This window comes from Microtus oregoni, unplaced genomic scaffold (assembly GCF_018167655.1).
Source record: "Microtus oregoni isolate MIOR12 unplaced genomic scaffold, Mior012 000016F_ref0000370, whole genome shotgun sequence".
NCBI lineage: Eukaryota > Metazoa > Chordata > Mammalia > Rodentia > Cricetidae > Microtus > Microtus oregoni.
The window spans coordinates 35,390,962-35,404,122 of record NW_024543075.1 but is presented as its reverse complement, the minus strand read 5'-3'; the positions used below and the strand labels follow the sequence as shown (position 1 = coordinate 35,404,122).

Sequence of the window (13,161 nt, the reverse complement as noted above, 5' to 3'; positions counted from 1 at the left end):
TCAGGAAAGAAAGAAATGCTCTTGCCCTTGAAGTCCTTTTTTTTGTTTTTGTTTTTGTTTTTTTTTTTTTTAGTTTTTCGAGACAGGGTTTCTCTGTGTTTTTGGAGCCTGTCCTGGCACTAGCTCTTGTAGACCAGGCTGGCCTTGAACTCACAGAGATCCTCCTGCCTTTGCCTCCCGAGTGCTGGGATTAAAGGCGTGCGCCACCACTGCCCGGCCTCCTTGAAGTCCTTAACAAAGAGTGAGTTCAGACTTGAATTTTCTACTTCATGCTCCCTGTGTCTTCTGTTCTCTGTCTGTTGCATTGTGCATCTGAATCTGTGCTTGCCTGAAGGCTTTCTTTTTGTTTTGTTTTCCGAGACAGGGTCTTTCCGTAGCTTTGGAGTCTGTCCTGAACTAGCTCTTGTAGACCAGACTGGCCTCGAACTCACAGAGATCCACTCACCTCTGCCTCCCGCCAGTGCTGTGATTAAAGGTATGAGCCACCACCGCCCGGCTGCTCCTTCCATTTTACTGCAAAATTCTAGATGTCATTATTTTTTCTGCTGTGTAGTACTCCATTGTGTAAATGCACCACATTTTCCTTATCCATTCTTTTTTTTTTTTCTCGAGACAGGGTTTCTCTGTGGTTTTGGAGCCTGCCTTGGAACTAGCTCTTGTAGACCAGGCTGGTCTCGAATCCTTATCCATTCTTTGGTCGAGGGTCATTTACATTGTTTCTGTGTTCTGGCTATGACAAACAAAGCTGCTATGAACATAGTTGAGCACATGCTTTTGTGGCACGATTAAGCATCCTTTGGATATATACTCAAAAATGTTATTACTTGGTCTTGAGGAAGATTGTTTTCTAATTTTCTGAGAAATCGCCACACTGACATCCAGAGGGGCTGTACCAGCTTGCAGTCCCACCAGCAATACAAGAATGTTCCCTTTACCCCACAACCTCTCTAGCATAAGTTGTCATCAGTGTTTTTTATCTTGGTCTTTCTTTCAGGTGTAAGATGGAATCTCAGAGTTGTTTTGATTTGTATTTCTTTGATGACTAAGGATGTTGAACATTTCCTTAAGTGTCTTTCAGCTATTTTAGATTCCTCTGTTGAAAGTTCTCTGTTTAGGTGTGTACTCCATTTTTTTTATCAGATTATGTGAACTTTTGGTGACCAATTTCTTAAGTTCTTTGTATAGTCTGGAGATCAGACCTCTGTCTGATGTGGTGTTAGTGATGATCTTTTCCCATTCTGTAGGCTGTCGTTTTGTCTTGTTGACCATGTCCTTTGCTTTACAGAAGTTTCTCAGTTTCAGGAGGTCCCATTTATTAATTGTTTCTTCCAGTGTCTGTGCTGCTGGGGTTATATTTAGGAAGTGGTCTCCAGTGACAATGCTTTCAAGTGTATTTCCCACTTTCTCTTTTTTTTTTTTTAGTTTTTCGAGACAGGGTTTCTCTGTAGCTTTGGAGCCTGTCCTGGCACTAGCTCTTGTAGACCAGGCTGGCCTCAAACTCAGAGATCCGCCTGCTTCTGCCTCCTGAGTGCTGGGATTAAAGGCGTGTGCCACCACCTCTCTTCTATAAGGTTCAGTGTGGCTGACTTTATGTTGAGGTCTTTGATCCATTTAGACTTGAGTTTTGTGCATGGTGATAGATGTGAGTTTATTTTTATTCTTCTACATGTTGACATCCAGTTATGCCAGCACCATTTGTTAAATATGCTCTCTTTTTTCCATTTGATAATTTTTGCTTCTTTGTCAAAAATGAGGTTTTTGAAGATGTGTGGATTGATATCCGGGTCTTCTCTTTGGTTCCATTGGTCCTCCTGTCTGTTCTTATGCCTGTCTGTTCTTTTGCCAATACCAGGCTGTTTTCAGTACTGTAGATCTGTAGTAGAGTTTGAAGCTGGGATTTGATGCCTCCAGAAGTTCTTTTATTCTACAGGATTGTTTTGAGTATTCTGGGGTTTTTTTTTTTTTTGCTTTTTCATATGAAGTTGAGTACCATTCTTTCAAGATCTGTGAAGAATTTTGCTGGGATTTTGATGGGCATTGCATTGAATCTGTGGATTGCTTTTGGTAGGCTTGCAATTTTTACTATGTTAATTCTGCCTACCCATGAGCATGGGAGATCTTTCCACTTTCTGGTGTCTTCTTCAATTTCTTTCTTCTTTTTTTAATATTTATTTATTATGTATACAATATTCGGTTTGTATGTCTGCCGGCAGGCCAGAGAAGGTCACCAGACCCCATTACAGATGGCTGTAAGCCACCCTGTGGTTGCTGGGAATTGAATTCAGGACCCTTGGAAGAGCAGGCAGTGCTCTTAACCTCTGAGCCATCTCTCCAGCTCCCAATTTCTTTCTTCAAAGATTTAAAGTTCTTGTCATTCAAGTCTTCCACTTGTTTGGTTAGAGTTACTCCGAGATTTTTTATGCTATTTGTGGCTATTGTGAAGGGTGTTGATTCTCTGATTTCTTCCCCAGCCCTTTTATCATCCGTGTAGAGGAGGGCTACTGATTTTTTTTAGTTAATCTTGTATCCTGCTACATTACTGAAAGTATTTATGAGTTGTAGAAGTTTCTTGGTATAATTTTTGGGATCGCTTATATAAACTGTTGTTCTTTTTTAAAAATGCTCCAAGATCCCCACGGCAGTAGGCAGCAGAAATGCTGTAAGTCCCAAATGGTGGCGGCGGGCCATGTGGCAGTCCCAGGCAGTCCCAGGCAGAGATGGCTGCCGGTCCCAGAGCAGTGGTGGCAGGCCATGTGGCAGCAGGCAGTGGGCCCCAGGCAGAGACGGCTGCTGGTCCCCGAGCAATGGCTGGTTCCAGGCAGGGAGACACATGGCGGGCAGACAGAAGACAGAAACATGAATAGACACAACATGTAGGGTGAGGTTGAATGTTTATTCAGGGAGTTATGGAGGAGGAAGGGTGAAGGGGGGGACAGAGAGAGAGGGAGAGAGAGAGAGAGAGAGAGAGAGAGAGAAGAAGAGAAAGAAGAGGAGAAAGAGACAGAGAAGGGGGGAAGAGAGAAGTGGGGAGAGAGGCAGAAGTGAAGCTGCCTCAGCTGGAAAAGAGATGCGAGCTCAGGCCGGAAGCTGAAGATCAGCCTGCCTCAGCGGATGGGGAGGGGAATGGGTGTGGCTTGTCTCTTAAAGGGACCAAAACCATAACATAAACTATCATATCAGCAAACAGCGAGAGTTTGACTTCTTCTTTTCCAATTTGTATCGCCTTGATCTCCTTTTAGTGTCTTATTGCTCTAGCTAGGACCTCAAGAACTATATTGAATAGATCTGGAGAGAGTAGACAGCCTTGTCTTGTTCCTGATTTCAGTGGAATCGCTGGGAGTTTCTCCACATGGTTTGATGTTGGCTATTGGCTTGCTGTATATTGTGAAGGCTGTCTGTTTGTCTCTGTCCCTGTGTCTGTTCCAGTGTGTCTGTTTCTGTCTGGGAGGAGTGTGGCTCTGTTTATTAAACATTGAAACCATCACGTGGAAAAGGAATGAGGAACTTTGCAGAAGCCTTGAACAGAATTTTACAAGGGTTAAGTCATTGGCTCCAACTAATCTCAACTGACCAGATAATGAATATCATTTTTTAACCAAATGAATACCATTGTTTTTTAAACCAATACCCAAAATAGTTGTTTTAGACCCTCATGTTAGGTTTTACAGTTTCTTTCAACTTCTGTACTTGCTGTTTTTAGCAAATGTATTAACTAGGTCAGGGGTATGGTAGAGTACAAAACTTGAGATTGAAGCTACTCATTAGCTTAAGTTGTAAAAGTTGATTACATGAGAATTCCAAGATGAGCAAGGTTGCTTGTTACACTGTTCTCTTAAAGACAGGTTAAAGAGAGTATAAGATGTATTAGTCAGGATTCTCTAGAGGAACAAAACTTATAGAATGATCTTGATCTCTCTCTCTCTCTCTCTTAGACAAGGGAGGAGGTGATTTATTAGGATGGCTTATGGTCTGACTATTCCAACAATGGTTGTCTACTGACAGAAGGCCCAAGAATCCAGGAGTTGTTTAGTATATGATGCTGGATGTTATGGTAAAAAAAAAACACCACAGGTCCCCGAGTGGCAGCAGTGGGCAGCGGGCACGAGACCATGGCAGGCCACGAAGGCAGCCAGTCCCAGGCAGGGACCCCCCTGAGTGGCCCATGAGCCATGAGGGCCAGTGGGTCCTAGGCAGGGAACTGCGTGGCAGGTGAGAGACCAGAGCACCAATTTCCAGGCAGGGAGCCTCACGGTGGTTGAGAGACCAAAACGGATAGGCACTCTATGCAGACTAAGGTTGGATATTTATTTAGTGTTGTTATAGAAGGGAAGGGGAGCAATCAGGGTTCCCTGCCCTGTGGGAAGTCCAAGGACCACCCACCTCCATCCAGGTCTAGTAAGGTGAGCATCCAAACTGCCTAGGCTCCCACAAAGCCAGTACGTGCAGTAGGATCAGAAACCCATTGCCATTGTTCTTGAGTTCTCAGTAGTCCTCATTGTCTGCTATGTTCAGCGAGTCCGGTTTTATCCCAGGCTTTTTCAGACCCTGGCCAGCTGGCCTTGGTGAGTTCCCGATAGAACATTCCCATTGTCTCAGTGTGTGGGTGCACCCCTCGCGGTCCTGAGTTCCTTGCTCGTGCTCTCTCTCCTTCTGCTCCTGATTTGGACCTTGAGATTTCTGTCCAGTGCTCCAATGTGAGTCTCTGTCTCTGTCTCCTTTCATCACCTGATGAAGGTTAATATTCAGGAGGATGCCTATATGTTTTTCTTTGGGTTCTCCTTATTTAGCTTCTCTAGGATCACTAATTATAGGCTCAATGTCCTTTTTTTATGGCTACAAACCAAATATGAATGAGTACATCCCATGTTCCTCTTTTTGGGTCTGGCTTACCTCACTCAGGATAGTGTTTTCTATTTCCATCCATTTGTATGCAAAATTCAAAAAGTCCTTGTTTTTTACTGCTGAGTAGTACTCTAATATGTATATATTCCATACTTTCATCACCCATTCTTCCGTTGAAGGGCATCTAGGTTGTTCCAGGTTCTGGCTATTACAAACAATGCTGCTATGAACATAGTAGAGCATATACTTTTGTTGTATGATAAGGCCTCTCTTGGGTATATTCCCAAGAGTGGTATTGCTGGGTCCAGGGGTAGGTTGATCCCAAATTTCCTGAGAAACCGCCACATTGCTTTCCAAAGTGGTTGCACAAGTTTGCATTCCCACCAGCAATGGATGAGTGTACCCTTTTCTCCACAACCTCTCCAGCAAAGGCTATCATTGGTGTTTTTGATTTTAGCCATTCTGACAGGTGTAAGATGGTATCTTAAAGTTGTCTTGATTTTGTGCGGTGGAGCCTGGTCTACAGAGGGAGTTCCAGAACAGCCAAACCTACACAGAGAAATTTTGTCTCAAAAAAAAAAAAACAAACAAAAAATAGGGCTGGAGAAATGGCTCAGAGGTTAAGAGCATTGCCTGCTCTTCCAAAGGTCCTGAGTTCAATTCCCAGCAACAACATGGTGGCTCACAACCATCTGTAGTGGGGTCTACTGCCCTCTTCTGGCCTTCAGGCATACATACAAACAGAATATTGTATACATAATAAATAAATAAATAAATATTTAAAAAAATAAAAATAAATAGAAATAGGGGTCGGGCATGGAGGTACATGCCTTTAATCCTAGCACTGTGGAGGCAGAGGCAGGAAAATCTCTGTGGATTTGAGGCCAGTATGGTCTACAAAGTGAATTGCAGGACTACCAAAGCTACACAAAAAACCCCTGTCTCAAAATATCAACCAACCAACCAACCAACCAAAAAAAAAAAATAGGACTGGTCATATGGTTTTATTTTCAATCCGAATGCTCAGGAGTGTTGTGCTATATTTGTACACTGTATGAGTGTGTTTTGCTGTGACAGGTGTAATAAAAAGTTAAATAGCCAACAGCTAGGCAGGAATTATAGGCAGGACTTTCAGACAGAGAGAAAAAGAGTAGTAAGAATCTAGGAATGCCAAAGAAACCAGGAGACAGGGAGAGCAAACAGGAGGTGCAAGATGAAATAGAGGTAATTCCACATGATAGGACATAGATTAATATATATGGATTATTTAAGTTTTAAGAGATAGTTAGGAATAAGCCTAAGCTATAGGCTGACCTTTCATAATTAATAAAATATCTCCATGTTATTATTTGGGAGCTGGCTTGCAGGACAGAAAAGAACTTGTTACACAGGAGGCAGAGGCAGGTAGAGCCACACCATAAACAAACAAATAAATAAAAATAAGAGGGCTAGGGAGATGACACAGTGGTTAAGGGTGTGTATTGCTCTGATGGAGAATTTGAATTCAGTTCCCAGCACCCATGTCAAGCAGCTAACAATTGCCTGTAATTTCAATCCAAGTGCTCCAACACCCTCTTCTACATTTTGAGGGAACTACACCCACGCACATGTAACTGCAACCCCCACCTCATCATACATGTATTTGTTTAAATAATTTTTTTTTGGTTTTTCGAGACAGGGTTTCTCTGTGGCTTTGGAGCCTGTCCTGGAACTAGCTCTGTAGACCAGGCTGTTCTCAAACTCACAGAGATCCGCCTGCCTCTGCCTCCCGAGTGCTGGGATTAAAGGCGTGCGCCACCATCGCCCGGCTTGTTTAAATAATTTTTAAAAAATCTTTAAAAAATAATTAGAGGCAAGGGATGTGTCTTACTTGGTAGAGTACTTGCTTAGGATGTGTAAAAATTAGATCCCCAGAACCAAATAAATTGATTGTTATGGTTGTATTAGTTACTTTTCTACTGCTGTGATGAAAGACCAGGAAGAAAGCAACTTATGGAAGAAAGTTTGTTTGGTTGTAGATTTCAGAGGGGTGAGTCCACAGCAGAGCAGAGGCATGATAGCTAGAGGAGGAAGCTGAGCTTTCATACCCTAAACTCCAGAGTAGGCAGAGTTTTCCTGTCCCAGCAGCCTGCTCCCAAATTACCACACATTTATTAATTACAAATGCTCAGCCATTAGCTCAGGCTTGTGACTAGCTAGTTTTTACATTTAAATTAACCCTTATTCCTTATCTATGTTTTGCCATGTGACTTGGTAACTTTTCTTAGTACAGCATGACCATCTTGGTTCTCTCTGTGTCTCCTCGAGACTACTGACTCTGCCCTTCTTCTTCCTTTCAGTCTCATTTTGGCTTTCCCACCTAACTTATACTGTTCAGCTATTGGCCAGTCAGGTTCTTTATTCAACCAACTGCAGTGACAAATTTACACAGTGTACAAAAGAATTATTCACAGCATTTCCCCCTTTTCGTCTAATTAAAAAGGAAGGTTTTAACTTTAACATAGTAAGATTGTATACAAAAACCAGTTGTGAAGCTAGAGGTAGTGGTGGTACACATCTTTAATCCCAGCAGTTGGGAGGCAGAGGCAGACAGATGTCAGTGAGTTTGAGGTCTGCCTGATCTATGAAGGGAGTTTCAGGTCATTCAGGGCTGTTACACAGAGAAACCCTGTCTCAAAAACAAAACAAAACAAAAACCACCAAAAAAAAAAAAACCTAAAAGAATTATAGTTATAATACCTAGTCTATTTTGTATTTGAAAAAATTAGGGAATATTCTATTATCTATTTTATCTTTGTGACTCCATGTAACTAATTTACCTTAAATCATAACTAAGGAAAATTATAACTATCTAGTCTTTAACGCTATCAAAAACCTCAGAAGGGTGAAATGTTACCTAACAACAGTGACATTTTTCTGCCTGGACAATCACTTTAGGTTCTTCTATAATATTGGAGCATCCAACTTTGGCCCACAGGCCGGGTATATCTGTGAGATGTTTCTGAGAAGCAGAGAATTTTGAAGGACTATCCTAACTTGTCTTGGCAAAATTTGGCAGTTGCTTTTTTTTTTAAAAGATTTATTTATTATGTATACAACATTCCGCCTCCATGTATGCCTGCATGCCAGAAGAGGGCACCAGATCTCATTACAGCTGGTTGTGAGCCACCTGAGAATTGAACTCAGGTTCTCTGGAAGAGCAGTCAGTACTCTTAACCACTGAGCCATCTTTCCAGCCCTGGCAGTTGCTTCTTTTTCATCCTGCTGGTCCAGTTTGGAAAATATACTATCAATAATTGAAGCAAGCACAGTTTCTTTGCCCATATGGCTAGCTTTTGCCATAAAGGAAGTAAGCTTCACATGGAGTTTTTTGATGCCCATCATCTTCTTTTTTTTTTTTTTTTTTTTTTTTTTTTTTGGTTTTTCGAGACAGGGTTTCTCTGTGGTTTTGGAGCCTGTCCTGGAACTAGCTCTTGTAGACCAGGCTGGTCTCGAACTCACAGAGATCCACCTGCCTCTGCCTCCCGAGTGCTGGGATTAAAGGCGTGCGCCACCACCGCCCGGCATCTCATCATCTTCTTTGAAGTCAGTTGGTGCTTTCAAGAGAAGCTGTGTCTCACTATAATGAAAATCTTTAGGTTATTAAACATTTTACATGCCATATTCTTTAGGTCTTTGAAATGTTTGAAGACCATATATCTAATTATATCTGTGTATGTCCTTGAAAACATACCTAATATGACTATAAGTTTGACTATTATAGATTACTATTAGTCTGTATATCTTAATTATACATTATAATTTAAATGAGTTGTAAAAGCACAATACTCCAAACAAGAGTAGAAACATACATACAGTATAACAGAAATAACTTTAAATTTGTATTAATATATCAAAATCCCTAGCAATGTAAAGTATTGTGATATTAATAGTTGTTTTTTGGATTATTAAGGTATATTCAGTAATCTATCCTTTTACCTCACCATTTCTATATTATATCCTCCCTTTTATTCTAAAAACAAAATCTTTGAATTTAATTTTTTTTAGTTTTTTTTTTATGAGCATGTAACCAACCCCCCACTTAAGTGATAATAAACATCCATAACCGTTTTTTTTGGTGGGGAATACGAGCGTTGTTCTCTAGACTACTCCCTGTTCTTTGGGGCCACTTTAATCTTTGGGGGAACCTTGAGAAAATCAGGATAATTGTTAAGTCTTGGCTTGAGAATTAAATGAGGCTGAGTCTGTTTCAGACACCAAGCATAGACCACAAGTTGCAAGTAGCTAGACATTTTAAACTAAAATCCAAGCTCCAGTGATATACTTTTTTCATCAAGGCTGCATCTACAGCACCTCCCAAACATTGCCAGCAACTGAGGACCAAGTTTCAAACACCTGAGACAATGGGGGCTTTTTCTCATTCTGACCGTCCTAATGGTATTCACCTATAATCCTAGCACTCTGAAAATAGAGGCAGAAAGACCAGAAGGTTAAGGTCTGATTATTCATACTGATAGGTGTGAGGTCAGCCTGGGCTACATGAAAACTTGTTTCAAAAATAAACAACAAACAAAGCAATCCATAAACGTGGAACCAAACCTGGAATTATTTCACTGAACAATAAATAATCTAGCTGCCATTTTGGACAATGTCTTGCATTCATGAAAGAAAGATAAGGAAACTTTATTCAAGCATGTAACATGCACAGTATCTAACATGTAATTAATAAGTAGCAGACCGTCTCAACTCTCAGAATGTGGAGGAAGGAGGATCAGGCTTTTGATCAGCAGTGTTACATACTTAATTTGAACCATCTTGAGTAACTGATCAAGACTGTGCCTGAAAACAAAATAAAACAACAAAACCACACAGAGCAAAGGCCATCAATAGAAACAAAATGCCAGGCAGAGCTTCAAGTTGCAAAGTAGACAAAATTATTAATGTCAGATTTGAGAAGACATTACTACAGGCACTAGAACCTTAAGTGAATATACAGACATTAGAACCTTAAGTGAATATAGTGTTTGGCTTTTTTGTTTTTTAATTTATTTGTTTTGTTTTTATTTTTTCTTTCTTTTGTATGTATGTTCCTCTCTCTCTCTCTCTCTCTCTCCCTCTCTCTCTCTCTGTCTCTCTCTGTGTGTGTGTATTTGGTTTTTAAGACAGAGTATGTATGTATGTCCATTGATCTTGTATGTAGTCCCAGATCCTGATAGGTAGACCAGACTGGTTCTCAAACTCACAACGATCTGACTACCTCTGCATCCTGAGTGCTGAGATTAAAGCAGAAAAATCAAAACATTTTTATTCCATCAGAAGTTAAACTTATAGTCAAGAATAGTGGTGTTCTCTGGTGATCCCAGCATTTAGGAGGTGGAGCAGAATTACAGATTTAATGACTGTTTATATTAGCTGGGGAAACCTTGTTTCTAAAAGCAAGAATCCCAATCTAAACACACCTAGAAATATAGGAATATAGCTAAGAGAATCTTTTTTTTGTTTTTTTGTTTTTGTTTTGTTTTTTGAGACAGGTTTTTTTTTTTTTTGTAGCTTTGGAGCCTGTTCTAGAACTCCTTCTGTAGACCAGGCTGGCATTGAATTTACAGAGATCCACCTGCCTCTGCTTCCTAAGTGCTGGGATTAAAGGTGTGCAGCCCCACTGCCCGGCTGAGAATCTTTAAAAGTTCTACATTGTGGTTAAAGAGATTATTCAACACTTAAGAGTATTTGTTACTGTTGCTGAAGACCCAAGTTGGGTTCCCAGAGACCACATGATAGCTAGCAACTACCTGTAACTCTGGTTTTAGGAAATTACAGGAGATTGGACAACCTCTTCTGGCTTGGACAGCTCTGCACGAACACGGTGTAGAGACATATAAGTAGGCAAAACATACATTATCATTAAGTAAAAATGAATCAAAACTTTAAAGTTCTAATTAAATATGGAGCTATATTATGTTCATGGATCAGAATACTTAATAATGTTAGGGGGTTAATTTTGCCCAAGTTGATTTATGGATTAAATTTAGTAATTATGAAAATCCCATCAGGTTTTATTTACAGACTAACTTGTGTTATTTTCCATACTTGAAAATAACTTTGAACTATCTGAACATTTGAAAAATTAACTTAAAAAGTTGGAGGATTTACACATACTGGCTTCAAGAGTTTGAAGAAAACCACTTTAATGAAGATATCATAGTATTGCAGGGGAAGATAAAGAGGTCAATGACGCTAGATAGAGTTCAGAAATAGATATGTTTATATTTCGTAAATTAATTTTCAGCTCTAGGGCTCAGGTAATACAATAGTCATATTTTCTAGGTTACTTTTAATACCCCACGTGATATTACAAATAATGGCTATACTATATTCTTTTTTTAAAAGATATTTTATTATTTTATGTTTTTGAGTGTTATGTCTGTGCACCACCTGCATCCCTGATGCCTGCAAGGCCAAAAGAGATCTGTTTGTTCCCTTGCGACTGGATTCATAAGTGGTTGTGAGCTGCCGTGTGGGTGCCAGGAGTCAAACCAAGGTCCTCTGGAAGAGTGACTAGTGATTTTAATCACTGAGCCTTCTCTCCAATCCCTTAGCTTTTTTCGTTTTATTATGTGTGTATAAATGTGCCTGGTTATGTTTGTGCAAGTGAGTGCAGGTGCCCACAGAAGAGAGAACAGAACATTAAATTTCTAGGAACTGGGATTTGCTTTTTCTTTTTTGGTTTTTCGAGACAGGGTTTCTCTGTGGCTTTGGAGACTGTCCTGGAACTAGCTCTTGTAGACCAGGCTGGCCTCGAACTCCCAGAGATCCGCCTGCCTCTGTCTCCCGAGTGCTGGGATTAAAGGTTTTTTTGTTTAGAAAGTTCTATTTGGGAGGCCGAGGTAGTGGCATAGCATCAGTTCAGGTCAGCAAGCCTGTCTATCAAAAAATAAAACAGAAGTTTTCTTTTACTGATACAGTTAGTAACAACGGATTGTGTCACACATTGACTGAGAACCTCTAGGGATATCATATAAATCTTTGTAACGGTTTTGCTTTTCTTTCTGTGGCATTTAAACGTTTTCTCTTTCAGCAGCAGGAGCCAGCCACGTGGGTCGTGCCTGAGTTTGCGGACTACATTTCCCAAGGTGCTCCGCGGGTGCGCTGACAGGAAGTGGCCGGAGCATCTCCCGCCTCCACGCCGAGGCGAGAAGGTTCTATCCGGGGCCTTGGCGCTTCTCTTTCCTTTCGCGCCGGTTGCCGCTGCGGAGCGCGGCCGGTCCATGTGCGCAGTGAGTGGCGCTATTTCTGGCTCAGTAGCACCGGTGTCCCGGGTTTGACCGACCGCGCGGCGATGGATCCCAACACCATCATCGAGGCCCTTCGGGGCACCATGGACCCGGCCCTGCGCGAGGCCGCGGAGCGCCAGCTCAATGAAGTAAGGACGGCCGGGTAGCGGCTGCTGCTGGCTGGTGGACCGGCAGGCCGAGCCTTCCGGCCTGGCCCGGAGCGCGTACCGCGTCGTCGATGGGTCCATTTGGAGGGGTGGGGCGGAGATCTCCCCGCCGTGCCAAGCTCGGGTGCCTCGCTGTGGGGCCGCGGCGCCCAAGCCGCCTTGGTCGGCTCCCGAGTGGGCCTCTGGCTGCGGTCTGAATGTGAGGAGCCGGCCGAGCTGGGCGGGTGTGACGGTCTGGACACATGGCCGGCTCGGGTGGCCCGCCGCCCTCTGGCTCTCTCCCAGCTAGTTCCTTGCTCCCAGGAGGGGGCGAAACTCTCTGGGAGGGTGTACAGACGCGTCCCAGACCAGTCTCGCCGGCGCCGGGGATGCCGGGCTTCCTGGGAAGGCTAGCTGCTCCGCTGGGGGTTGCGCTGTCAGTCTTGTCTCGGCACTGGGCGAATCAGTGACCTGCCTGTCGGGTACAACTTCTCGCCTGCGAGCTGCTAGGGACAGATTTCAGATGTAAGCCTGCGCCTCCTTGGTAGGGCTGGGGTAGTGCGTGTTACATAGTCGCTCCCCGCTCTCGTCCTGTCACAGTGCTACAGTTGGGAGGCGGGTTGAGGTAGTGGAAAGGGTCAGATAAGGTGCGACCTTCTAGGTCTCTCCCTCACAGATTTCTGGAATGACCTTGGGCAAGTCCCGTAACCTCTCCTGGCCCTGAGTTGTACTCATTCACAAAATTAGACCACAGTGGTGCTGTGATGGTCAAGTGAGATAGTGCAAGTCCGCCTATAGATCTTTCATAATTTGCGGAGAGTTGGTCTCTCTCCCACGTGTTTTGAGGAGTGCCCCTTGGAAAAGTTTACATAGATATTTTACAGTACTGATTTCATCGGCGT

The 13,161-nt window shown here is 42.5% G+C and overlaps 1 protein-coding gene across 1 annotated transcript in view; it reads left to right on the top strand.

The window, feature by feature from the left end:
• Positions 1-12,033: 12,033 nt before the first annotated feature.
• Positions 12,034-13,161, top strand: part of Ipo7 (importin 7) — a 42,848-nt gene continuing 41,720 nt past the window's right edge. Inside the window, exon 1 of the mRNA XM_041666420.1 lies at positions 12,034-12,262. Coding sequence (XP_041522354.1) covers positions 12,179-12,262 — 84 coding nt within the window. The 5' untranslated portion in view covers positions 12,034-12,178. The remainder of the gene's footprint in view (positions 12,263-13,161) is intronic.